The sequence below is a fragment of the Myotis yumanensis genome, unplaced genomic scaffold (assembly GCF_028538775.1).
Source record: "Myotis yumanensis isolate MYYU_CA2020_CCGP unplaced genomic scaffold, mMyoYum1.0.hap1 SCAF_5, whole genome shotgun sequence".
Taxonomy (NCBI): domain Eukaryota; kingdom Metazoa; phylum Chordata; class Mammalia; order Chiroptera; family Vespertilionidae; genus Myotis; species Myotis yumanensis.
This window is the reverse complement of record NW_027223756.1, coordinates 34672448-34699507: the sequence shown is the minus strand read 5'-3', so window position 1 is coordinate 34699507 and position 27060 is coordinate 34672448. Positions and strand designations below refer to the sequence as shown.

At 40.4% G+C, this 27060-nt stretch overlaps 1 protein-coding gene across 1 annotated transcript in view; it reads left to right on the top strand.

The window, feature by feature from the left end:
* HSPA4 (heat shock protein family A (Hsp70) member 4) overlaps nucleotides 1–20902 on the top strand; it is a 48295-nt gene extending 27393 nt beyond the window's left edge. Inside the window, exons 7-19 of the mRNA XM_070415005.1 lie at nucleotides 1137–1381; nucleotides 6648–6724; nucleotides 8480–8631; nucleotides 9104–9210; nucleotides 9812–9945; nucleotides 10769–10950; nucleotides 11979–12068; nucleotides 14022–14174; nucleotides 15313–15438; nucleotides 16260–16367; nucleotides 18379–18498; nucleotides 20043–20204; nucleotides 20658–20902. Of these exons, the coding sequence (XP_070271106.1) occupies nucleotides 1137–1381; nucleotides 6648–6724; nucleotides 8480–8631; nucleotides 9104–9210; nucleotides 9812–9945; nucleotides 10769–10950; nucleotides 11979–12068; nucleotides 14022–14174; nucleotides 15313–15438; nucleotides 16260–16367; nucleotides 18379–18498; nucleotides 20043–20204; nucleotides 20658–20861 (1860 nt within the window). The 3' untranslated portion in view covers nucleotides 20862–20902. The remainder of the gene's footprint in view (nucleotides 1–1136; nucleotides 1382–6647; nucleotides 6725–8479; nucleotides 8632–9103; nucleotides 9211–9811; nucleotides 9946–10768; nucleotides 10951–11978; nucleotides 12069–14021; nucleotides 14175–15312; nucleotides 15439–16259; nucleotides 16368–18378; nucleotides 18499–20042; nucleotides 20205–20657) is intronic.
* Nucleotides 20903–27060: the final 6158 nt, after the last annotated feature.

The window sequence follows — 27060 nt, the reverse complement described above, 5'->3', positions numbered from 1 at the left end:
AAGAGTTGGCATGGGTCCTGGCCTGGTGGCTCAGTTGTTTAGAGTATCATCCCGATACGCCAAGGTTGCAGGTTCAACCTCTCAGGGCACATACAAAAATAAACAAATGAATGCATGAATAATTGGAACAACAAATTGATGTCCTCCCCCCAAATAAATACTAAAAAAAGAGTTGACAGGTATGAGGAAAAAGCTCTTAAGATTTCTGAGCCATGCTTCAATGTGGGGAAATAATGCTTATCTACAGGCTTGTTAGGAGTATTCTTTAACATGTAGTCTCTTGATGGTTTTACACTGAGGATTGAGGAGATTATGATAAAGGTATTCTCTTGTTCCTAAGGTTTTTTTTTTAATATGTATGTTTTTATTGATTTCAGAGAGGAAAGGAGTGGGAGAGAAAGAAACATCAATGATGAGAGAGAATCATTGATCAGCTGCCTTCTGCACACCCCCTACTGGGGATAAAGTCCGAAACCTGGGCATGTGCCCTGACCGGGAACTGAATCATGACCTCCTGGTTCATAGGTTGATGCTCAACCATTGAGCCACGCCGGCTGGGATTGTTAAGGTTTTGAGCCTTCTGGTAAAAGGGTAGAAGGACTAGAACTTGATGGATCAAAGAAACTAGGCTAGGACTGGTATTCTAGATTTCTGGGGAGCTTAGACCCCTGGAGAAATAAATTGCTGCGAGTAGTAATAAATTGCTGGTAGTAAGATGTATAGAGCAAGGCCTTTGGTGTTATTCATAGTTTTGTGATAGCAATAAGACCAGAACTGTGTACATGACATGTTAGTATATTTGGCGGATATGTAATTGCTGTTTGGAAGCAGACTAGTGTGGGAGAGGGCATGGGTTTTGAAATTGATAAGATTGGGTTTTGAATTCCACTTCTACCACTTTTAGCTTTATGACCTGCAGATTATCTGATCTGACTAGGTTTGTGACATCATCTGTAAATTGGGGATTACAATGTCTCTTTTCACAATGGTTGTAACAGTGATTAAGTGACACATGCACATTGCCTTGTTTCAATCTTAATGTCTCCCCCATCCCTAAATACAATTTACCCATTAAATATATATCATGAAAAAATTTTAAATTGCTTTATTTTTGAATTAATTATCTTTTTTCTAAGGTTCTGGCCACTGCATTTGACACAACACTGGGAGGCAGAAAATTTGATGAGGTGTTAGTAAATCACTTCTGTGAAGAATTTGGAAAGAAATACAAGCTAGACATAAAGTCCAAAATCCGTGCGTTACTACGCCTGTCTCAAGAGTGCGAGAAACTCAAGAAACTGATGAGTGCCAATGCCTCTGACCTCCCTTTGAGCATTGAGTGTTTCATGAACGACGTTGATGTGTCTGGGACTATGAATAGGTAATCATGTGACTATTCTGACCTTAAACTGAACTGTGGTTTTTCTTCACTTTTATTAGCCTTAATTAGCTAATTGTTGAAATCATCATGGTTGTTATATGATAACTTCAGTTCTGTAGGTAAAAATTAGAGGCCATTCAGAATTCTGCTTTTTATGTGAAGGTTGGGTTTGATTATTCTAATAATGTAAACTGATGTTTTTGTTCTGATTAATTGAATATTGCAGGAAGTTGGTAGTTCTTACATGTACATGAATTATACATGATTACCAGTTTTCATAAAAATCAGGGCAAAGTGCTTTAATGTAGAATTATGTTGAATTTGATTTAGTCATTGATTCAGAAATTGGTATTTTGGGGTAGTTCAGGATCTCTTGAGGACAATAGCTCTTTCTGTACAGTGCTACAAGAATTCTGGGTAATTGATGCTTCAGGGCTTTCCTCAGAAATGTTACTGTTACTGTTGTCTGAATGTTCCTGTTGGGTTGCTTGGGTAGTGAGAATGAGATGTTGTTGTTCTTTTTTTTTGGTTAATCCTCACCGGAGGAAATTTTTCCAATTGATTTTTTAGAAAGAGTGGAAGGGACGGGGAGAGACAGAGAGAGACAGAGAAATATTGATTGGTTGCATCCCACGTGAGCCCTGACCAGGGCTGGGATCCAGCCTGCAACTGGGGTGTGTGCCCTTGACTGGAATTTGAACCCGAGACCCTGCAGTCCTCTGGCCAATGCTCCATCTATTGAACCAAACTGGCTAGGGCAGAATGAGATGTTCTTTATGATGTGAACTATATTGGTAGAGTTCAGGCAAGACTGATGGCTTATTTAGGGAAGTGTGGCCTTAAAAAAATTGAGGTGGAGTTTAAATTGCTCCTTTTCTGCTAGAGTTAGATTATTGTGCCTAGTAACCAAATTTGCAGTCACCTTTTCCACCCTGCTTGAAAGTGATGGTTTTCATTTTTATTAAGTAGCAGTTTTGTATGTGTTACATGGTGGTGGGGGCTAGGCTGTAGGGGCATGCCTGTTTATATTTCAGAAATTGTTAGTGGAGTGTTAGGTGATTTTGAGAGCCAAATAGATATTTATTATACTTTTAAAAGCTGAAAACAGTTGATTAGCATGTGTGCTGCTTTGAAAAAACACAATTTACTGTATCTGCAATGTCAGGGCACATAGCTGTTATATTCTCTGTTCTATTTTGTAGCCTTCATTTAGTTTTCAATACTCATTAGCAGTCTTTTTTTCAAACTAATGAAACCAGATCATTTATTTCTGACATTATAGCATTTCTCCTAATTACTTTTTTAAAAATTTGAGGTAAAATTCTTGTATCACTTCATTTTTAAAATATATTTTTATTGATTTCAGAGAGGAAGGGGGAGGGAGAAAGAGATAGAAACATCAATAATGAGAGAGAATCATTGATTGGCTGCCTCCTGCACAACTCCCACTGGGGATTGAGCTCTGACCGGTAATCCTCCTGGTTCATAGGATGAAGCTCAGCCACTGAGCAACACTGGCTGTGCTCTTACACAATTTTAATGTGAACAATTCAGTGCCATTTAGTACATACACAATGTCATGCCATGACTACCTCTTCCTACTGAAAAAACATTTTCATCTCCCCAAAAGAAAACTCATACCTATTAAGTGTAGTTACTTCCCATTTTTCTTACATCTGCGCCATGGCAACCACCAGTTTACTTTTATCTCTGGATTTACCTATTCTAGATATTTCATATAAATGGAATCATATAATACAAGGGTGGGCAAAAGTAGGTTTATAGTTCAAATGGAAAATTATTATTATTATTATTTTTTAAATTTCTTTATTGGTTAAGGTATTACAAATGTGTCCTCATCCTCCCAATAACCCCCAACCTCCCCCCCCCCCCCCCCCCCAACTCATGCTCTCATCCCCCTGTTGTCCGTGTCCATTGGTTTGGCTTATATGCATGCATACAAGTCCTTTGGTTGATCTCTTCCCCTAACTCCCACCCTCCCCTACTTTCCCTCTGGGGATTGATAGTTTGATCGCTGTTTCTCTGTCTTTGGATCTGTCCCTGTTCATCAGTCTATGTTGTTCTCTATATTCCACAGATGGGAAAATTATTTAATAAATAATATAAGAACAAACTTTATTCTACTTATAACTGTAAACCTACTTGTGCCCACCCCTGTATGTGTAAGCTGTTTTTTGGTCTTGGTTTCTAGCTTCTTTCACTTACATAATATTTTCTAGGTTCATCCACACTGTAGTATGTATTAGTACTTCACTGCTTTTCATGCCAAATAATATTCCATTTATCCAGTGATCAGTTGATGGACATTGTTGTTTTTACCTTGTAGCTATTGTTAATAATGCTGCTATGAACATTCATGAACAAGTATTTGAGTATTTTGTTTTCAGTTCTTCAGGGTATATACCTAGGAGTGGAATTGTTGGGTCCTTTGGTAATTCTGGGTTTAGCTTTTTGAGGAATCGCTTGCTATTAGGAATACAACTGTCATTTTTTTAAGTTCTTGACAACATGTAGGACTTTGTGTTGCTATATATCCTCACCAATATTGGTATTAGTGGTCTTGAATTTTTGCCATTCTGATGGGTATTTTCTATATCTCTACAATTTTTCTTTGTATTGCGACGTAATTCATAAAAGTGACTCTTTTAAAGTATATATTTCAGTGGTTTTTAGTGTAATCACAGAATTGTGCAGCCATCACCACAACCCAGTTTGAGAATGTCATCCCTAAGTAAGCTGTCAAGCTGTGAAAAGTCAGAGAGGACCCTTAAACACACATTTCTAAGTAAAAGAAGCCAATTTAAAAAGGCTAAATCCAGTGTGATTCCAACTATATGACTTACTGGGAAAGGCAAAATTGGAGACAGTAAAAAGGTAAAGTCAGTGGTTGGCAAGGGTTCTGGGGAGGGAAGGATGAATTGAATGGGTGGAGCAGAGAGGATTTTTAGGGCAGTAAAGCTACTCTGTATGGTGGATACTTAACATTATACAATTTGTCAAAACGTGTAGAATTCTAATATGTACCATCATGTATCAGTATTGCTTACCAGTTGTTAAAAATGTATCACACTACAGGGTATTAATAGGGGAACTGGGGGAGGGGTGTTGAGGGATATATGGGAATTCTTTTACTTTCTGCTTATTTCTCTGTAAACCTAAAGCGGATCTAAAAGATAAAGTATTAACTATGTTAAAACAAAGAAAAGAAGAAACTACTCATTAGCTGTCTTTCCTCATCTCTTCTTTTCTTCTAGCCGTAGGCAGCTAAAAATCTACTTTCTGTCTCTCTGAATTTACCTATCCTGAACTTTTTGTATAAGTTGAGTTACATAATGTGTGTGTGTGTGTGTGTGTGTGTGTGTGTGTGTGTTTTTATTGGCTTTTTTTTTTAACCTAGCCTAATGTTTCCAAAGTTCCTCTGCATCCTAACATGTTATTGTATTCATTCCTTTTTAAATTTTTTATTATTTTTGTTAATCCTCTCCCAAGGATATTTTTTTCCATTGGTTTTTAGAGAGAGTGAAGGGAGGGGAGAGAAAGAGAAACATCAGTGTGAGGGAGACACATCAATTGGTTGCCTCCCACATGCACCCTGACCAGGGCTGGGGATTGAACCTGTAACTGAGATAAGCGACCGGAATCGAACTTGTGACCTGAATTCCATGGGCTGACGCTCTAACCGGCTAGGCCTATTTTTTATTTTAAAATACATTTTTATTAATTTTAGAGAGGAAGGGAGAGGGATAGATAGATAGATCAATGATGAGAGAAAATCATTGATCGGCTGCCTCCTGCATGCCCCCTACTGGGGATCAAGCCCGCAACCTGGGCATGTTCCCTGACCTGGTATCTAACTGGTTCAGAGGTTGATGCTCAACCACTGAGACACACTGGCCTGGCTCTGTTTGTTTTTATAGCCAAAAGTTACGGGGATACCTCTTTCTGGCACTGGAACTCTGGGCAGGGAGGCCTGGAGTGGGGCTGGGTCCCCCTGCTCCTCAGGGGATACCTTTGCAGCCACACATGGGTGTAGGATCAGCCTTTCCTTGTCTTTGCCCCTTCTATCAGTCTCTGTGGACATCTTCTTTAATTCACTAGTTCAGGAGCCCTCAAACTACGGCCCGAGGGCCACATGGCGGCCCGCCGAAAACATTTATCCGGCCCGCCGGGTGTTTTTGCCGCCGCTGTGTGCCTAGGAATTTGTTCATAGTTTTTTTTTAAACTATAGTCCGGCCCTCCAACGGTCTGAGGGACAGTGAACTGACCCCCTGTTTAAAAAGTTTGAGGACCCCTGCAGTTGTAGGACTTCCATTCAGATAGATTTCAGGTGGTTCTGAATGATGGTTGTTTGCAGTTTAGTTGTAATTTTATGTGCTTGTGGGATGTTTTCAAGTACAACATTTACCTACCCAGTGGTCGGCAAACTCATTAGTCAACAGAGCCAAATATCACTAGTACAACGATTGAAATTTCTTTTGAGAGCCAAATTTTTTTTTTTTTTAAATATATTTTATTGCTTTTTTACAGAGAGGAAGGGAGAGAGATAGTTAGAAACATCAATGGGAGAGAAACATCGACCAGCTGCCTCCTGCACATCTCCCACTGGGGATGTGCCCGCAACCCAGGTACATGCCCTTGACCGGAATCAAACCCGGGACCCTTCAGTCCGCAGGCCGACGCTCTATCCACTGAGCCAAACCGGTCCTGGCGAGAGCCAAATTTTTTAAACTTAAACTATATAGGTAGGTACATTGTTATTAACTTAATTAGAGCACTCCTAAGGCTTAGGAAGAGCCACACTCAAGGGGCCAAAGAGCCGCATGTGGCTCGTGAGCCGCAGTTTGCCGACCACGGACGCCGTCATCTTAACTGAAGTCTTGTATTCATTCATTTCTATTGCTGAGTACATTTGGTGGACTTCAGGGCTCTTTCTACTTTTTTGGCTGTTTATGAATGATGTTATTGTGGACATTCATGGTTTTGTATGGTTGTATGCTTTATTTCTCTTTATTGTATATTGAGTAGAATTACTGGGACATATGGTAACTCTGTTTAACATTTTGAAGAACTGTCAAACTATTTTCCAAAGTGGCTGCACCATTTTATATTTTCACCGGGAATGTGTGAGAAAGCCAATTTACTCTATATCCTTGCCAGTGCTTGTCATTATCTTTTTGTTTATAGCCATCCCATATAAAAGTAGAATGTGATTTAAACTTTAAAAAAAATTTTTTTTTTTTTATAGAGGCAAATTTTTGGAGATGTGTGATGATCTCTTAGCCAGAGTGGAGCCACCACTTCGTAGTGTTTTGGAACAATCCAGTAAGTATTTTTGTGGTTGAATTGTTTGTGTACCTCACACTCTTTGGAAATACTGTTCATTATTTTTTAGTTATACAAATTTTCATTGGACAAACAACATCAATGCTATATTAAGCTTTTTTATATTTTCCCTCTGGAACTCACACTTCCCCCAAGTAATTTATGGGCGCACTGTTACGTGTCCAGGGAAATCTGAAAGTTTTCCTAGGAAACCTAATTCAGACTCAAAGATGGATATAAACGTTTCAGTTATTTTATAGTGGTAAAAATTGTCTTTAGCAATGCTGCTATAGTAGTCTTGTAGGCTTTTCTGTCAGTGAATCTTTTGTTTGCTGAATGACAATTAGAGCAAAGGGGGGATATGCTAGCCATATATTGATTTTAATGGGGTGCTTTTTTATCTTGGGTTAAAACATAGAAGTTTGATTAGGAATATATTACTAATTTTCCCAAAATGTTTGACAAATGTTTATCTAGAATCCACTGTTGTGTTGGTTGCTAGCTATTTCAGAGTGTTGAAAAGTACTGTCAGCTTGACGAAGGTTCAGCTCTTAAATCACAGTGATTATGGCAAACAGGCACATTCTTTCCACACTGGGACATCCTGTTTCTTTAAATAGTCCTTCTCAACAAATTGTTAGTGTTTGTTACGTAAAATGTGACCAGGAAACCAGGGTGGTATGAAGAGTTATTTTATGAGTGACAGCAGAACCTTGGTGTGTACCTTTTTTCCTTCTGACATGAGGATATTATACATGTGCTGTAATGTGGATTATGTTTATATTTGGGATGGAGTGTTAGAGTGGCTAGATGTGCATCTGAGCACCTCTTTTTCTTCCATGTTGTGTCAGGGCTGACCAATAGTTCAAGGCCCTCATATCTTCCTTTTGGCTAGCTTAACTGTTCCATTTTTTGTGTGAGGCTCTTTTGGAGATTGTAGGACATTGAGTATTCCTGACTCTCACCTCCTAAATCCCAATATTATTGTGCCACCCTGTCCCTATTATTTTGAGAATCAAAACATACCTATTTGTTGCCAGATGCTATGCACCTGGGTGTGTGAGCGCATGTTGATGTGCATGCTGTTGTGGACGGAGTGTAAGGAAGGAGTGACAGGTTTTGTTACACATCCGCAAGTTATTTTGTTGTGATAAGGTGCTGTATTGCTCTTTCATTTCATTGTAAAATACTAATTTAAAGATTTTTAAAATCTAAATGTTCCCCAGTGAGGTCGGGACGGCCCTGGTGAGGTTGAAACGGCCCCCGTGAGGTAGGGACGACCCCGGTGAGGTTGAAACGGCCATGGTGAGGTCAGGACGGCCCCGGTGAGGCTGTAACGGCCATGGTGAGGCTCAGACGGCCCTGGTGAGGTTGAGACTACTCCAGTGAGGTTGGGACAAATAAAGGGGACCAGTATAGACTGATGAACAGGGGTAGATACGGAGGCAGAGCAACATTGAACAGAATGTCAAACTACAGTGGGAAGCCTGGGGAGGGTTTGGGGGGGGGGGATTAAGAGATCAACTGATAAAAAAAAAAAGAGAGATCAACTGAAGGACATATATGCATGCATATAAGATTAACCAATGGACACAAGACACGGGGCGGGGGGTGGGGTGGGGTGGGTAGGGGCCGGGGGAATGTCAAGGGGGGGAAAAAAGGAGACATATGTAATACTCTTTGTAATACTTTAAGAAATAAAAATTATTAAAAAAATAAATAAATAAATCTAAATGTTTAATCACTTTAAAATAGAGTTAAGGAAAGAAGATATTTATGCAGTGGAGATAGTTGGTGGTGCGACACGAATCCCTGCAGTAAAAGAGAAGATCAGCAAATTTTTTGGTAAAGAGCTCAGTACAACACTAAATGCTGATGAAGCTGTCACTCGAGGCTGTGCACTGCAGGTGAGTATTTTTTCTTAGCCACTTACAAATCATTGTAACAAGACGGTGGTGATTTTATGTATCCAATTAATAACCTGAGGTTCGCTTGGAGTGATCTCAAGTTGGTAAGATTCTGAAATTTTTGTTTTAAAATGGATATCAGAGGTGTTATTCATAAGTAGATGAATACTGGAAACATAGGTAAACCTGAAGTACTGTTGGATTTGGCATTTTATCTGTTGTCTATGTATGAAGTAGCAATGTACATTAATTAAAGATTGGGGTTAATGAAAAAATGTCAAGGAACAGCTAGATTATAGATAATTTGACAAATAATAGAAGTTTATAAAACTGCTTATTTGGATACAATTAAATTATTAATGTAAATATTTTAAAACTATTGGTGATGGTTTTCTGAAGTCTTTTAAAATAGATCTTGTACTATCAGTTTACAATGTTTGTTAAATGGAATTTTAAAAAATTATTATTCTAGTGTGCAATCTTATCGCCTGCTTTCAAAGTGAGAGAGTTTTCCATCACTGATGTGGTGCCATATCCCATATCCCTGAGGTGGAACTCGCCTGCTGAAGAAGGGTCCAGGTAGGAGCATTTACCAAATTACTTTTGTATTTAAAGTTAGTTCAATGTTAAACAGTCTGAGTGAAGTATTGAGCTCCTTTTCAACTTCTCTAAATCTGTAACATTTTTTGTTGGATTTTTAAATACGTTTTTATTGATTTTAGAGCGAAGAAAGGGAGGGAGAGATAGAAATATCAATAATGAAAGAGAATCATTGATCAGCTGCCTCCTATATGCCCCCTACTGGGGATCGCGTGTGCAACCTGGGGTGTGCCCTTAACCGGAATCTAACCTGGGACCCTTTAGTCCACAGGCCAATGCTCTATCCAATGAGCCAAATCAGCTAGGGCTAAATTTGTATCCTTATGTAGTTTCTTATACTTGATCATGCTGAAATGGTGCCTTTTGTACTGAATGAAATATATTCCTTTTTAAAAAAACGGACACATTACGTGTGTGTGTGTGTGTGTGTGTGTGTGTGTATTTTGTTCTTGGAAATTTATAATCTGGAAATGAAGCTAAAGAGTAGCCAAAACTATACAGTAATTATAAAACTAGAGTTCATGGGCAAAAGTGTTAAGGATTTCCTAAATTTGTATTCTTGTCTTTTTTCTTCATTCAGTGACTGTGAAGTCTTTCCAAAAAATCATGCTGCTCCTTTCTCTAAAGTACTCACATTTTATAGAAAGGAACCTTTCACTCTTGAGGCCTGTTATAGCTCTCCTCAGGAGTTGCCCTATCCAGACCCTGCTATAGGTAAGTAAAGAGTTGGGAATTAAAAAGCAAAAAACAGAAAGCATATGTGAGAGTGAAAGGCAGGGGAGAAACAGAGAGAGAGAGAGAGAAAAACATTGATGTGAGAGAGACACTTCAATTGGTTGCCTCCCACACGAACCCCGACCAGGGCCAGGGCTTGAACCTGCAACTGAGGTACATGCCCTTTGACCAGAATCGAATGTGGGACCTTTTAATACATGTGCCGAAGCTCTATCCACTGAACCAAAGCAGCTAGGGCGGGAGCATATATCTTGGTTAATGCACATTCTGGGTATATTTTGTGCATGATATGGTGCTAGATACTGAAAAGAGTTAAATTCAGTTTTAACTGAATTAAGATGATAATTCATGCTTTGCAGAGTTTTGTGAATTAAAAAACAAATAAGACGTTAGTTTAGTAACTGAATTTGGAAGTAGCAAGTTCTTGATAAATCACAGAAACACTATGGAATCATTGGGGTTTTGTTAATAGAGGAGAATGTGACAGAATTGTTTTAGGAATTTATCTGGCAGTAGCCTAAAAGGGAGTTGGAATCAGAGACTGGAGGGAAAGAAATGTTTGGAAGGTTAAGAGATGTTTGAGTCCTTAATTGGGGCAAGGTAAGAGTTTGACTATGTGTGAAAAAGAAAGGAGAAATATGATTTGGTAAAATTCTCTGAATACCCACATTGCTTCTTTGAGGTATCATGTTACTGACCTGTTACTGAGAAATGCACATAACCTGGCTATGTGGCTATATATTCATGTTTTAATTCCTCCTCTCAGATTATTTGTTCTCTCTTGTCTCTCATATGTCCCTAGCTCAGTTTTCTGTTCAGAAAGTCACTCCTCAGTCTGATGGCTCAAGTTCAAAAGTCAAAGTCAAGGTTCGAGTAAATGTCCATGGCATTTTTAGTGTGTCCAGTGCATCTCTAGTGGAAGTGCACAAGTTTGAGGAAAATGAGGAACCGATGGAAACAGATCAGAATGCAAAGGAGGAAGAGGTAATTTGGACATTTTATACCATTTATGGGGCCCAGAGGTGACTTGTCTAGAAATTATAGCAAATAGACGGGGTGACAAGGGAGGAACATTGTGACAGAGCGACTGAGTGTGGGTTTGCATGCATCCCCTTCCCCAGCATGGGTGAACTGGCAGAAATTTACATGGAAATGTAACATAACCAGCTCCCTCCTTCAGACCATGCACTTATTAGAGTTCTTGATTCTTTTTAATTATTGAAGAATGCTCTGAGTCCTTAGTTGATTATTTTCACAAGTAGAATAGTTTTGACTTTCCTTTGTTGGAATCATGCATTGTCTTGTCCTTATTGTGCATCAAAACCTCAAGGCTTTATGAAACTACAAGTGTTTGGGCTCACCCTCTGAGATTTGTGTGAGTTGATCTGGGCTTACCAGGGTGCAGTTATCAGTAGTTTTAAAAGCCTCTGAGGTCATTCTGGGGTGCTGTAAGCATTGAAAGCCACTGACTCAGGGTCTCTACAAACGTCTCCCTTCTTTTTTATTATTGTCAGGCTTTGGTCTTTTAACAGAATTCTCAAGTTGTTCAACTCCCCAAATGGATGCAATAGTTGTATTTTTGAGGATGAAAAGGTTGATTTAAAAACTGCTTGAAAATTTTGTGAAGATTTTTCAGATAAGTTTACTCATGAGGAATCTTGGAGAAACTCATGCTCTCTTCAGATTATATTATGTTAAATATTGCCACACTGTGTACTTTGAGTACTTTATGGTTTATAGAGCAATTCCATAGCCATTCTTGCTTATATAAGGGTAGGGCAGGGCAGGTGCTACCTTCAGAATACAGATGTAGTTACTGAGGTCCAAAGAGGAAAACCTCTGTGTTATAGGTGACAGAAGCACCATAGCTGAAATTTGAATGTAGGTCCTCTGATAGCTGGTGATTCAGCAGGAATTCGATGCCATGTGATTTTGCCAGTGTGTCATGAAGGTTGCTTAGTCCTTTCACTAGTATGAACTAGTTTCAGGATTTGGTGTGACCTGTTTTTCAGAAGATGCAAGTGGACCAAGAGGAGCCACATGTTGAAGAGCAACAGCAGCAGATGCCAGCAGAAAATAAGGCTGAGTCTGAAGAAATGGAGGTATACATTGTATTTTAGAGGAAATATTATAGTCTCTTCACATAGATAGATGGTTTTGGCTGTGTTTTCACTATGGTTTGGAAGGTAGTTATATTAAGAATTCTTAGTGTATTTTTGAATAGTTTTTAAGCAGAATTTTGTAGTATGTTTGAAAAGTATGTTTGGCAAGATGGTCTTTGAACTCTATTCTGGCTGATGTATGAGAAGAAAGCTCTCAGAAGCCATAGTTTTATTATACTAGTGATTGTTTAATGCTAGTTTCTGAATGTCCGTTACTAAATAGTCACCCTACCCATTCCTTACTGATAAGTGAGATAATTCTTTCATATTTTGTCACCTCTCAGAACCTTTTCTTTTTTTGTAAAAAATTGTTTTAAATAATGTACTTAAATATATTTTGTAAAGAATATAAATAATATAGTATTTACCCAAGCAGTTATTTAAATGAATATGTAACATGCCTGTTCTTTAATTCTAACTTCTGATTTTTCATGTAAATTTGTTATCAGCATTGAAAACACCTTTTCCCCCCAGCTATTTGTAACATTGCAATGTATGATCTCACCCTAAGTATTTCTGATTATGGCATTTTAAAACGTTTGGCAGAGCTTTAAGGTAGCTTAAGTCTATTACCCATGTTCATATCAGTTAACAAATTACAATTACTTTGTTTTAGTTGTGTAAATACTTATAAAAAAGGAAATAATATACAGAGGAAATTATGCTCACAGATGCTTTAGTCTAGTACAGGCATTTTCCAAGGTGGAAAACCTTCATGTTGTTGGCTGGGTTACAGGCAGTGGGAGAGAGAAGTACTCATTCTCCTATGTTTTTGTGGAAGGTAGGGGAAGGAGTGCCACCAGTCACCACCCCCACCCCCACCCCCAGACCCACCCCCAAATGCCAAAGAGCTGTGGGAAGTTTTAGGGAGGTTGTTATTGAGGCTTCTTTCATGAGCTGGCTTGGGAACTGATAAAAAGGGAAACGAAATACAAATGATACATAAATTTCAGCAGCTGACTTAAGTTTTTTGGATAGGCGATGTGGAAATTACTCAGTTGTTGATGAATTTGAATGTTAAAAGTAAAACAAAACAACTTAATATTTTTCTAATCTGTGGGTCAGGAAGGGCTTTCAAAGCAATGAAAGTAATCACAGGAAAAGTAATCACAGTTAATAAATTCAAGATTTAAGAATAAAAAATTTGTATAGGTAAATAATATACAATTAGAAAAATGCAGAAGAGTAGATCACTTGAGGGGAAAAAATCACTAAAATCCTAAAAGAATGGTGGATGAAATATTGCCACGCAATTTGAAGCAAAGGTTATTTACCCATAGAAAATAATAGTTATATGATGGTAAACGAATTCCTGTTTGTGGCCAGGGTGCAGTAGAATAGGTTCTCCCATTCCTTGTGAGAATGTAGATAGGTACAGACATTTGGAAATCATATTGATAATGTTTATGGTCCATAAAAATTTTATATCCTCTCCCCACTAATTTCATATGCATGTCTATATATTTAGGTAAGAGTGGAAGAAAATTAGAGAAGATTTAATAGTGATTTTATGTTGACTGTGGGATTATGGGAGGCTGTTTAATATATATATGTGTGTGTGTGCAGTTCAGCAGTGTTAAATATATTCACATTGTGGTGCAACCAATCTCCAGAAGTTTTTCATCTTGCCAACTGAAACTGTATACCCACTTAACAACAACTTTCTATTTCCCTATCTCTCCTCCTTCTAGCCCCTGACAGCACCATTACTTTCTGTCTCTATGGATTTGACTACTTTTATAGTATTTATAATTTTAACTTTTCAGATATTTTAAGAAATTGTCCTAGGTTATTTAGATCATCAGAAAACCAAGTTAATAAACAGCAAAAACAGCTTTTGAAATGTGACCCATTCAGAATTTTAAGTTTGTCTGTTTATGTGCTTGTTCTTAGACCTCCCAAGCTGGATCAAAAGACAAAAAGATGGATCAACCACCTCAAGCTAAGAAGGCAAAAGTGAAGACCAGTACCGTGGATCTGCCAATTGAGAATCAGCTGTTGTGGCAGATAGACAGAGAGATGCTCAACTTGTACATTGAAAATGAGGTGGTTATTTCACATCTTAGAATAATAAACTAACAAGTTAATGTGACATAGCGTTCAAGCTCTGTGTCTAGTGACTATTAGGCATTTTTGATTGTTTGGAGAAAAATACTTTTAGATTTTTGGGTTGTGTAAGAGCAAGTTTAATAGAGCCCATGCAATCCCAAATTCTTTTATGGTGAAATTACATCTGTATTGCTAGAAGCTCTATTATGAAATCTTTGACATTATGGCTTTGGTTTAAGGCAGCTGTTGTTCACTTTAGGGCATGTGAGTATGTTCACTAGGGATTGGGATTTTGAGGTGGTGGGTCTTGGAAGTTGACGGTAGGGGAAATCACATAGCATTAATGGTAGCACTATTTTGTTTACTAGTATCTTCCCCTGTTGCCAGTTAATATGTAACTCTTGTTATGGTGAGTGATACAAGGTTTGGGATCTTGGATATTTATTGAATTAATTATCGCCAGTGAGTTTTCTTATGTACTTATTGGATCTTAAAATAGTTTTCTTTTACAGACCTTTAACATTTATACTGTATGAATAAATTTTCTTGGTTTTCCATAGGAGCAATAATACAGTAGAGATACGACTTTTGACATTGAGCTAATAATAATTATTTTTTAAATGAAATTCTTTAAAAAAATTTTTTTATTGATTTCATAGAGGAAGGGAGAGATAGAAACATCAATGATGAGAGAGAATCATCCATTGGCTGCCTCCTGCACGCCCCCCACTGGGGATTGAGCCCGCAACCTGGGCATGTGCCCTGACTGGGAATGGAACTGTGATCTCCTGGGTCATAGGTTGATGCTCAACCACTGAGCTATACCTGCTGGGCTGAACTAAGTTTTTTAAAGTTCCCTTAAGTTCTTTTTCTAAGTTTTGCTTTTGAGTTTCTACATGTTGATATTTCTGTTGCGCCTTTTTTCTAAGCATACCCACAGACTCACTCGGTCGTCGTCATTTCCTGGAAGGAAATGGGCTAAAACTTCCAGCTCTCCTTTCTTGGATGACTTTCAGAATTAAAAGCATTTGAGGAAAAGGGATTCTCTTTGATAAATATATTATCACTTAATATTTATGAGGAGATTATCTGAGTTGTCCAGATGGATATCTTAATTGATTTATACTGTCCTTAGGGTAAGATGATCATGCAGGATAAGCTGGAGAAGGAGAGGAATGACGCTAAGAATGCAGTAGAAGAATATGTGTATGAAATGAGAGACAAGCTCAGTGGTGAATATGAGAAGTTTGTGAGTGAAGATGTAAGTATGTGTCACAGTGTGGCTACCTATTTGTCTTCTGGGAGCATCCTTAAATGTGTTAGAAGGGAAGTGTGCATCTGTAGGTATACAGTAAAATGATTAAAATGTACCTTTAGGAGTTTTTTTGTGTTTATTAGTGGAGTGTTTCCTAAAGGTTAGTCTTTGTCACTTTTTGATACATTCGCATGCTTTTATTTACCCAGTATCTTTAAATCAACTAACTTTTCCCTGGTGTTTATTTTAACTTATTTATAAATGCAGTTTCTAATTCTGAAGTTTTAAACACACCCAAATAAACCTCTTTGTATCTATCAAGCAAAACTACATTGTGCCAGTCTTGTTTTCTATATGTCCTATCTCCCCTTATATATATATTTTTGCTTGTTTAATCCTCATCCGAGGATATTTTGACCATTGATGTATAGAGGGAGTTAAGGGTGGGAGGGAGGGAGGGAGGGAGGTAAGGGGGGAGAGAGAGAGAGAGAGAGAGAGAGAGAGAGAGAGGAAGAGAGAGAGAGAAACATCAGTGTGTGAGAGACACACCGATTGGTTGCCTCCCTCCCACATGTGCCTGACTTGGGCTGGGGATCGAGCTTGCAACCCAGGTATGTGCCCTTGACTGAGAATTGAATCTGAGACCCTTCCATGGGTGGGCTGACCCACACCAGCCAGGGCCCCCTCATACTTTTTTTTTAAAGCAAATTCAGATATATTGCCGATTGTGCCTGTGATTACACTAGTGAATAAAGTGATTTCAAAATTGATGAAATCAAAATGGTGAATCAAAATTGACCTAGTTATAATATTTTCTTCATCTTTAGGATCGTAACAGTTTTACTTTGAAACTAGAAGATACTGAAAATTGGTTGTATGAGGATGGGGAAGACCAGCCAAAGCAAGTTTACATCGATAAATTGGCTGAGTTAAAAGTAAGTGACTCTTGAAAGTAGAAGTGTCCTAAACCCATGCTGTAGTTTTCAGTGAGAGTAATCAAAATTGGGAGGAATTAGATCAAGTAATGAAGACAGGCTGAAAGTGATCGAAGAACTATATGCTTTATCACTTAGGTTCTATTATTTTTTATTTATTTTTTTTACTATATTGATTTCAGAGTGGAAGGGGGAGAGAGAGAGAGAGAGAGAGAGAGAGAGAGAGAGAGATAGAGATAGAAACATCAATGATGGGAGAGAATCATTGATTAGCTGCCTCCTGCATACCCCTATTGGGGACCGAACCCCCAACCAGGGCATGTGCTCTTGACCGGAATTGAAGCTGGGACCCTTCAGTCCACAGGCCGATGCTCTATCCACTGAGCCAAACCTCATAGGGCTAGGTTCATTATCTTTCTCACTTTTAGAACTTTTGTAACAAAATGATTTTCCTGAAAACTGTTTTTAGACTTAAAATGTTCATTGAATTGAACCTGAGTGTATTCTTGGTGTCAAGAGATACAAAGACTTGCAAGATGTGTCCGTGTCCTAAAGGCAGGCAATACAGTTAGGGCGGGGCTGAGTATATTACTTTGGTTCTCAGTAAAACAAAACATCCAGTTTTCATTTGAAGAATCTGATCAGTAAAGCTTAGGGTTAAAGTACAAAGAGCTCTCTAAAATTGAGGTCTTTGTTTAGGAGAGGATGCAAATGCACAAGGACTTTGTACATTTCTCTGGATTACTTAGTTTCTTGTCAAACTGGGCCATTGTGACTAACTTGGAGTGGAGTTGCTTAACCATGGTACCTGCAGTTTCTTATCATCCTGGCAAGAGTAGCAAGAGCCTCCAGTGAGATCTTTCCTGTTGAGTTTTTTATTTTACTTTTTGTTGTGGGGGATGTGGGGGATGTCAAACACATGAGTGAAGAGAAGAATAGCTTCAATCGATGTCAACTTATGGCCAATTTTGTTTCATTTCTGCTCCCTCCGCCCGCTATTTAAAGCAAGTCCTGCATATTTAATCCAAAAATATTTCAATATGTATTTAAAAGAAAATGTAACGTTAAGCTATACCATATATTCAGTCAGTTTTCAAGTTCCACTTATTTCACATCAGTTTTAGTTTTTTTGACTCAGGATCCAAGTGAGTTCCACACATTTTGTTGGTATGTCCCTCAACTCTGTGTCTGTAGTTCTCCTTCCATCATTCGTCTCCTTATTTAATTGGATAAACCTGCATTATTTGTCCTGTTGGATTTGTCCCCAGTCTCAGTTTTGCTGATTTTCATCTCTGTGGTGGTTAATATCTGGTAAATTGATGGATAGACGAGACTTCTTCAGATTTAGGCTAAAAAAATTTTTTTTTTTTTTTTTTTTTTTTTAGTTTCGGTACTTCATATTTACTGTTGTGTGTCACTATCAGCAGGCACCTAGTATTTGGTTATCTCCACACTGTATTTTGAGAATTAGGGCTCAGGTGATAGTGGCTCCACATGGAACGGTATTGAGGTATTTTCTCATATCAAACCTGAGTAGACAGGGTGGGGCAAAAAATAGGTTTACAGTTGTTCATCCTATATAATAAAAGCCCAGTGACCCAAAGGCAGAACAACCAGAACGACCACGGCCCCTCGCCCTTGGTCAGCCCCACCCGAGTGGATCGGGGTGGTGCCGGTCGGCAAACCGCGCGCAGCCCCTTGCCCCAGCCAGACCAGCCCCACCCCTGATCGGCCCCCATTGGGGAGGGCCGGTTGGACCCCACCAGTGCACGAATTTGTGCACTGGGCTTCTAGTATATTAATAAAAAATAATACAAGAATAAACTATAAACCTACTTTTTCCTAGCCCTGTCTATATCAATGGGCTGGGGGAAAATATTTAATTTATATATGGCACATGGAGATTAAATGTACTTTAATCCATAATAAATTTTATTAGTTGTAGAAACAATTCTACTCTGATAGTTTAAACTGCTCTATGAAGAATTTGTATGTTCTCTCTTTTGTTAAGAATCTAGGTCAGCCTATTAAGACAAGATTCCAGGAATCTGAAGAAAGACCAAAAGTGTTTGAAGAACTAGGGAAACAAATCCAGCAGTATATGAAAGTAATCAGCTCTTTCAAAAACAAGGTATCTTTTCTTTTTTCCTCTTCCCTACTATTGTTTTGGTAGAGTTGAGCATTGAGGCATTTACATAGTTTTCCTCTTGTTGTCTTTAACTGTTATTTAATGGTAATGTTTTCTTTTTAGTTGTTAATGTATAATATTTTATTGAATATTATTAAGAACCCTGGGATTTGCCACTTTAATAAGTGGAATCTGGACTCGAACAATATTGTTTTAATTTCCTTTTCTTGCTGTGAAATGCTTCATAAGTGACTTAACCTGTTCTATCCTGGTCTTTCTGAGAACACATTAGGCATATAATTTGGCTTGGTATACAGATGTAGGACTATCTCAATAGTAAACTGCTACTTATAAGTTTTTTAGCACTATATGATATATACTTCATAAATATATTAGCTCATTAAATCCACACCAGTACTCTTATGAAGTATGTGGTAGTATCAATTATAATTAATTCCTAACTTTTTTTTGAAGTCATTATTTTTATTGATTTAAGAGAGGAAGGGAGAGGGAGAGAGATAGAAACATCAATGATGAGAGAATCATTGATTGGCTGCCTCCTGCACGCCCTCTACTGGGGATCAAGCCCAAAACCCGGGTATGTGCCATTGACTGGAATCAAACCCGGGACCCTTCAGTCTGCAGGCTGACGCTCTATCCACTGAGCACAACCAGCTAGGGCAATTTCTAACTTCTTTAAGCCTCACTGTCCTTAAGCAACACTCAAGGTTATTGGGTAGCTGGAACCTGGCCTGACGTCTGGCTCCAGAGTTGGGTTCTTAACCACTGCACTGTACTCCAGGTTTTCAATGTATTGTTCATGTAAGAGGCTTTAAGAAAGATAAATTGAGCTTCTTGTTCTCTTTAAAAATTTTTTTGAAATTTTGCTTCTGAAAAGACTCCTTTAAAATACTGTATTTATTATTATTTTGGTTCCTAACAAGCATTCATAAGTCTTTGCTGTCTTATCTAATGACATGTAGTTTTTTTGCATTGTAAAATTATCTTAAGATTTTGTGTAAAGCATGTGCTATTTTTACTGTAGAAACTTTTTAATTGCAACCTTATGTATGTTTTTGACCTTCAAATCTATTTCTTGAATGTTTTAAAAATTGGGTTTACTTTTCCTTTCTTGGAAATTTTTTTGTTAATCCTCACCCAAGGGTACTTCTTTTCTATTGATTTTTAGAGAGAATGGGAGGGATGGGGAGAGAGAAATATCGATGTAAGAGAGACACAATTGGTTGGTTGTCTCCTGCACCCACCCTGACTGGGGCTGGAATCGAGCCTGCAACTGAGGTACATGCCCTTGACTGGCATAATCAAACCTGCGACCCTTCAGTCCGGGGCCGCCACTCCCAACTACTGAGCCAAACTGGCTAGGGCTTCCTTTTTGAATTTTTAAAGAATTGAATATCTATTAGATTGTGAGTGTTAATGTGCTGTATTTTGGGGAAGATCACAATTTCTTGAAAGACTGATGTACTAGTCGGTACTTGGGTGGGGAGTGTCATCCTTTGACACAGTCTGGTTGACTGCTGGTGCAGGAGGACCAGTATGACCATTTGGATGCTGCCGATGTGATGAAGGTGGAAAAAAGCACAAATGAAGCCATGGAGTGGATGAATAAGAAACTGAATCTGCAGAACAAGCAGAGTCTGACTATGGATCCAATTGTCAAGGCAAAAGACATTGAAGCTAAAATTAAGGTATTTTATGGCTTTACATTTTAAATAGTCTTTTCTTGTCAGCCTCGTTATTTTTATTTTTGGTTAATCCTCACCCGAGGATATTTTTTTCCATTGCTTTTTCAGGAAGAATGAAAAGGAGGGAGGGCGAGGGAGACAGAGGAGCGAGAGAAACATTGATGTGAGAGAGACACATCCATTGGTTGCCTCCTGCACCACGGCCATCCCCTTGACTGGGAATGGAACCTGAGACCTTTTGGTACATGGGCTGACACTCAGATTTAGGCTAACCATTGAGCCACTCCAGCCAGGGCCTTGCTATTTTATTGATAGTCCTTAGAGAGGGACATTTAGGAAAAAACTTCATTATTGCATCTTAGCTTCTGATTTGGGGATTGAGTGGGGGAGGGTGGACTTGGATTTCGTGCGCATGTAAAATTTGTTATAAGGAACCACAATTTTCTGTCATTCTAGGAGCTGATGAGTATCTGTAGCCCTATAATTTCAAAGCCCAAACCCAAAGTGGAACCTCCAAAAGAGGAGCAAAAAAATGCAGAGCAGAACGGACCAGTAGAGGGTCAAGGAGACAGCCCGGGCCCTCAGGCTGCTGAGCAGGGCACAGACACAGCTGTGCCTTCGGATTCAGACAAGAAGCTTCCTGAAATGGACATTGATTGATTCCAACAATTGTTTATATTAAAACAGACTATTATAAAGCTTTAAGTTGTCAGCTTTGTTCTAAATATCAACTAGAGCAATCCAGTACTGGACATTTCTTAGTCAGTTTTTAGGGGATTTCAGGAGAAGGGATATTGGTAGTGTATGGAGCATTTTGACTTCTAAATAGTTACATACAGAAATTAAGTGCATTGTATCTTTTTCATAATGGTACTATTTAGAAACCCCAGTTAGGCTTACCGAGCTCATGCCTCACTCCCTTTATGTTTAAATCATGCTTATACAAAGATACGTTTGTTTCCGGAAGTTGAGCTATAGCAAAAACTATAACCTACTATCAAGCAGACTTTTCATTAAGACATACATGGCAGGAACCCTAATTGCGCTTCAAAAATCTGTGGTGGAGATTGCCACAAGGTCTCCCCACCTGGTGTGGGGATGGGGGTGGGGCTAGAGGGCTAGAGCATGGCATGGCATGGATTAATACAGAATAACAGGTATGCTCGCTCTGAGTTTCCCGATTTTGCTTCACTTCAACTTTCACCCTTTTCTTAGTCCCTGCCCCCAATGAAGGAGCTCCCATTACAAAAGCTATGTACTGCTCTTGGGAAAACAGACCCTTTCCCTGGAGCAAGTTAACTGAGGATTTTAGACCTGAAAGCCCTTAGAAATTATGTTCTTGAAGTATTTCACTAATATCCCAAGCATCAAAGTCTATAAATAATTTTCTCTTTGGGAGTTTAGAATTGGGTAGATGTATTGTTGGATATAAGTATGATAAATTGGTTCTTATTAATTATGGTGGCAAAGATTTATATCCTGACCTCCTTATTCAGCTGAGAGATGTTCTGTAAATTTGAGGTATAGCCTGAAGTTCTAGGACCAGAGTTAAACAAATTTTTAAAATCTCATTCGCAATCACTATGTGTTAAGTGTTAATATCTGTCATGAATATGCCAATTTGTATATTTTAAACAGCTGACAGATCATACAAAAAACTAAGATACACTGGGTTGTACTGGATGACTCTGAAATTAGTGTTACAGAAGTGTGGTGCTTGACCCTAGCAACACCTCATTCTTACTGTGCAGCCAATGTCAGGAGCACCAAAGCATTTCCTGTGACTGCCCTTTGGGGCATTGTTGATAGGAGTGAGGTACTTGGGGAACTCCAAGGGAAGCCTGTATTAGAGGCCAGAGCTGGTACCTGCCCTAAAAACCTGTAAGCTTTGTTGGTTACATTTTGGATCATTGTAATAATTGTTACTCTGTATAACAGAGTGTCTCTGTTAATTTTGGCCTAATGTTGTTAGAAATATAATATACCTTGTGTATTCTGTCCATCTGCGCACTAAAAAATTTTAGGGTGTTAACAACTTCTAAAGTGCTATAGAGAAACTTTGCTGAGAGAGAAGGAGAGGTGGAAGTGTTTTATGTTGGTGTGTAAGCATGCGTGGGAGCCAGGAATTGGCCCGTTCTTAGAGCATCCTTGACTCATCTCTACCTGTCATGCTTCCAGAGTTCCAGCTGGCCTCCTGTGAGGGAGGCCAAAGCTACTTTTGAGTGCTAGCTGCAGGATTAAGCCAACTCTTTGCAACTAACTCAGTCCTTAAAGGCCATTTCTAATAATAATAAAAAAAAATTTGTGTGTGGGGGAGGGTGTGGGTGTCGGGATAGGAGTAAATTTGAAGTTTCAAGTTTAGAACTAAGATGATGTCGTCTGCTTGCTCTCTGTTTAGACAGGCTTTAAGACCATTTGGATTTACATGGCGACCAGGCCAGAGAGTGTGATAATTGATGACTTATGTGCAGACAAGCATTTATTCAGGTTGCGTTATCCAAATTGGTTTGTTAAAGCTCCAGGTCACGTTCTTACACGAAGAAAAACATTCAGTAAACATGAGACAAGTTTAGGGAAAATTAATAAAAGAAACCTGTCTTACACTTAAAGGAATGGTTTCCTTAATTTCAAAGTGGAGAGGAGAGAGAGTGAGTGTGTGTGCGTGCGCGCGTTTACAACAAAAAGCCCTCTTAGCTAATTTGTCAGAGACCTCTAGTCTGAGCAGTTGAGGCACAGCACACTGGGTGGGGAGAAGCGGCTCTTCTGTGCTCATTCTGTGTTGAGTCTTGGCCTACTTCTCCGAAGTAGGAATCCTTACCTTGTTCCTGTGACTGGGCTTTCCTTTGAGGGTTTTGACAATAGTAGAGGGTGGGTTATGGCCCCATAAAGATCAGCACCAGGACTGGTGTCTGCCCTTTTAAAGAATAGAGCATGGCCCAGAGTGTGCTAGTAACAGTTGCCACCACTGGGTGTATGGTGTGTGCACACAGGTGCATGTGTGTTGGTGTATATGTGGGGTGGTGGGTGTTGAAGGGATGGAACCATGAGGAGAGAACCTAACTATGAGTCATGGGGCCTTGATGGGGAAGGGTCCAGTTACTTTACAGTCCTGTCCTCTGGTTGTGCTAGGAGGAGGTTACCTGCCAGGGCTGGCCAGCAGGGCCTCTGCCAGCCACCTTCAGAAACGCGTCTGTAGTAAGGTGGGTTTTCTCCTGGGCCTCCATCCATGGCAGAGGAGTGGGAATCCAGAGCATAGTCCTTTTACAGGGGAGTTGGGGTTAACAGGAAAGTAACAGTCCTGTTTACCCAGAAGAGGTGCCAGTGTTCTTGCATGTCCCTGGGGAAGAGGGTGTTATAAGCAAAGCTAGGGCTTCGACAGGGCAGCTTCAGCTCAATGTGAACTTTCAGAGTTCACGCAGAGGCATTTGGCTTTTTTAATAATGATTTCAGAAAGGAAGGGAGAGAGAAACATCAATGACGAGAGAGTATTATTGGTTGGCTGCCTCCAGCATGCTCCACACGGGTTCGAGCCCACAACCTGGCATGTGTCCTGACCAGGAATCGAACTGTGACCTCCGCTCAACCACTGAGCCATGCTGGCTGGGCCGACCAGTGGCTTTTGAGAGGCCTTTTAAGCAGCTCAAGTGCTGCTTGTCAGGGCTGAGAGATTGGGCTTCGGGTGTGGGCTTCTGGCATGGCGCATTGGGCTATTTAGATCTTTCAGCCTGAGGGTGACAATGTTGGAGGGAAGCTCGTGTGGTGTGTACAGGGCGAGTTGGGCCTGGGGGAAACTGGAGTTAGTGGGACTTCTAAAATGACTCATGTTTTGTGGTAGCTGTGGGCTGGCCTTCAGGGGCATGACAAGAATTGCCTTGCCCGGCTGGTGCGGCTCAGTGGTTGAGCATTGACCTGTGAGCCGGGAGGTCTCGGTTTGATTCTCGGACAGGGCACATGCCTGGGTTGCAGGCTTCATCCCTGGTGGGGGACATGCGGGAGGCAGCCAATCAATGATTCTGTCTCATCATTGATGTTTCTCTCTCCCTCTCCCTTTCTGAAATCAACACACAAAAAAATAAATAAAATGACTCATGTTTGAGGGGAAGAGCCAAGTGAAGAGGGGAATGGTAGGTCTTAAAACCAGAGGAAAGTGGGGATATTAGAACTCACTTTGAGACAAAGTTATGCTGTTAGAAGTTGGGAAAGGGGTTAACGGTTGTGGGGTAATGACAAAGTGATGCAAGGCAGGCTTCAGGGGTCTGCTGTTTTGTTTATGGCTTTTGATAATACCCAAACCATTTTTCTTTAAGTGGCTTTAACATTCTTTTTTACGTGAGAAATATAGGTTATAAAACAGTATGCACAACTTCCCATGTTTGGAAAGACCAAGAAATATTTGTACAAAAACCAAAACTGGATGATAGATGTTTCAAAATGGTTTTCTCCCAAGGTGGGATTGTGGGTGATTTCTGTTTGGAAATGTTTTGCTTGTTTGTATTTTTTAAGATTCTTCTAATCAGCATTTTGGAATTTTATAATGTTTAAAAATCGAGAAGTGTATTTTTAAGAGAATAGTTCCATGGTTTCAAACCTGGAACACAAGACGTAACAGACATGTGGAGCTTCAAGTCTGTAGCAGTCACGGATAAGATGGTGGGAGTCTGGATAAGATGGGGAAGTCCTACAAGGTGGATTGTGGAGATCCTGAAGCTACAGGTGCGTGTGGAAGGAAGCTTCAGGGGTCAGGCTATGCCTGTGAAGGTGGGTCATATTTGGATGTATCAGGGAGAGAAAGTGGAAGCTTTGAAGGAAACAAGCTGCCAGAGGGGAATGACCGTGCGGTGCATGAGGCATGTTAGGGAGGACCGCGTCTGGGAAGTGAGGGGCAGGGGCCTGCAGGGTTATGCCCTGTGGGCATGCTATAGGAGGGTGGGAGGGCTTCCGGGATGTGCAGTGAGGCCCGGGTGGAGAGCACTTACTGAAGACGTTTGGCCTGGTTGAAAAGGAATCCACTTGGGAGGAAGGCGCTTGGGCAGCCTGGCCTGGGCCCACTGTCCGGTGTGCACAAGGGGATAGTTTCCATCGGTTGCTGGAGACCATGGCAGTCTTGGAGTTGCCAGTGCATTCCTTTCCTGAGTGGTTCTCCCGCACCTCTGGCTGGGGCAGCCCTGGGACATGACCCTCGATGCTCTTGTCCGCCTTGAGGTGGGGACTGCTACTCGGAGCAGGTGCCATCAGTGGAGAAATGAAGGAGGTGGCCTCTGAAGCAGCAGGCTCGGAGGCAAGATGGGAAAATGGCATGTTGAGGAAGGAGCCACACTTTCAGGACAAAGCGGGCAGTACGTGTCTCTCGGATCAGAGAAGGAGACCTCAGAGGATGTGAAAAAATTTCAGAATGCTTTCCTTGTCACTCCAGTTTTGGCACAAGGAGGAAGGGTTTGGCGCAATTTTGTAAGGACAGGGAGGCAAAATAGTTACTTCTAAGTCCTCTGTGGGACTTGCCAGGTTGCAGCGCAACAAGCCGGGGGTGGGGGAATGGGGTGTGGGGGGGCGGCATGGGGGAGGGAAGAATATAGAGAGCTGTGTTTGAGGCCTTTTTCATTAGTCACGTCTGGGTTTACATCCTTCGAAGGCCAGGTGGACGATTAGATTTGGAGCCCTGGATCAATGAAGGGAGAAAGAACACTTAAAATATTTTTCTACTTTTCTTATCACAAGCAAGCAGGTCCTTCCCCACCACGTATATTGTTTTTTCTACACACACTTTAAAATTTAAAGCATTCTGGTCTGCCATTCAGTTAAGATTTGACTAATGCTTGGGGAAAAGAAAGCTGGAATCACTTGGAAAACCACCTTAATGGCTCAGCTTCTGAGATGTGTGGGATAGGATCGGGCCTTCCCTCTGTGACCAATCCTGGTCCTAATCCGTTCCAAATCTCACCTGCCTACACCACAGCAGCCCGCTGCAGCCCGCGTGGAGCATGGAATGTAGAGCAGGTGCTCAGTGAAACGTTAGTGCAGTGTTTTCAGCGAAGAACAGAGATCATATACTTGAGATCATATCCAACTCCTTTCTGAATAAGGAAAGGGCCACAGCAGGCAAAACTCAAGAGAACAAGCGGATGGCAAAGCCCGGATTCCCGACTCCAGCTGTTTTGAAGAATGTTAACCTGGAAAGTTGCGTGGCTAGAATAGGGGGCCTTTGCCCTCCAAACAATCCCCTCTGAGTATAGTGTGCTCTGGAGTAGCCCTAGCTCCTCGCACTCAGCCTGTCTGGCCGCCTGTGCCAGCGGAGCGGCTGTGTCGAAGCTGCCACCGGAGGGCGGTGTCGCTCTTCTTTGCCTCAGGTCCTACTTGGTAAAGACTTCACTCCAAGATGAGTCCCAGAGTTGGAGAATACAGATGGCCATCTCTCCTTCAGGGCAGCTAAAAGCAAAAGCAGTGTATTTAACAGAGGCCTCACACTAGAGAGCAGAGGTTCTGTTACAGGCTTTTGCTAGGAAACACCTAGGTCCTTATCACTCAAAGTGTGGCATCATTTGTTATAAGAATATTGGGGTGACCCCAGATCTGGCTATCCAGCCCAGTGCTTGTCACTCGCAGCAGGGGATCTTGCTAAAAGGCAGATTCTGATTCAGTAGGTCAGAGTGGGGCTAGAGGGGCTATAGTTCTAACAAGCTCCTAGGTGATGCTGATCATGGGCCACATTTTGACTTGAAAATGTGCTGAATGTCTTGGAGCCTCCATTTCTTCATCACACCAGTCCTGTCCATCACATGAGCTGGTGGCTGTAGAAGACCGACAGGAAGAGAAAGGTACTGTGAAGCCCCACTAGCAGTACAAGGAACAGCTGGCCCAGGGC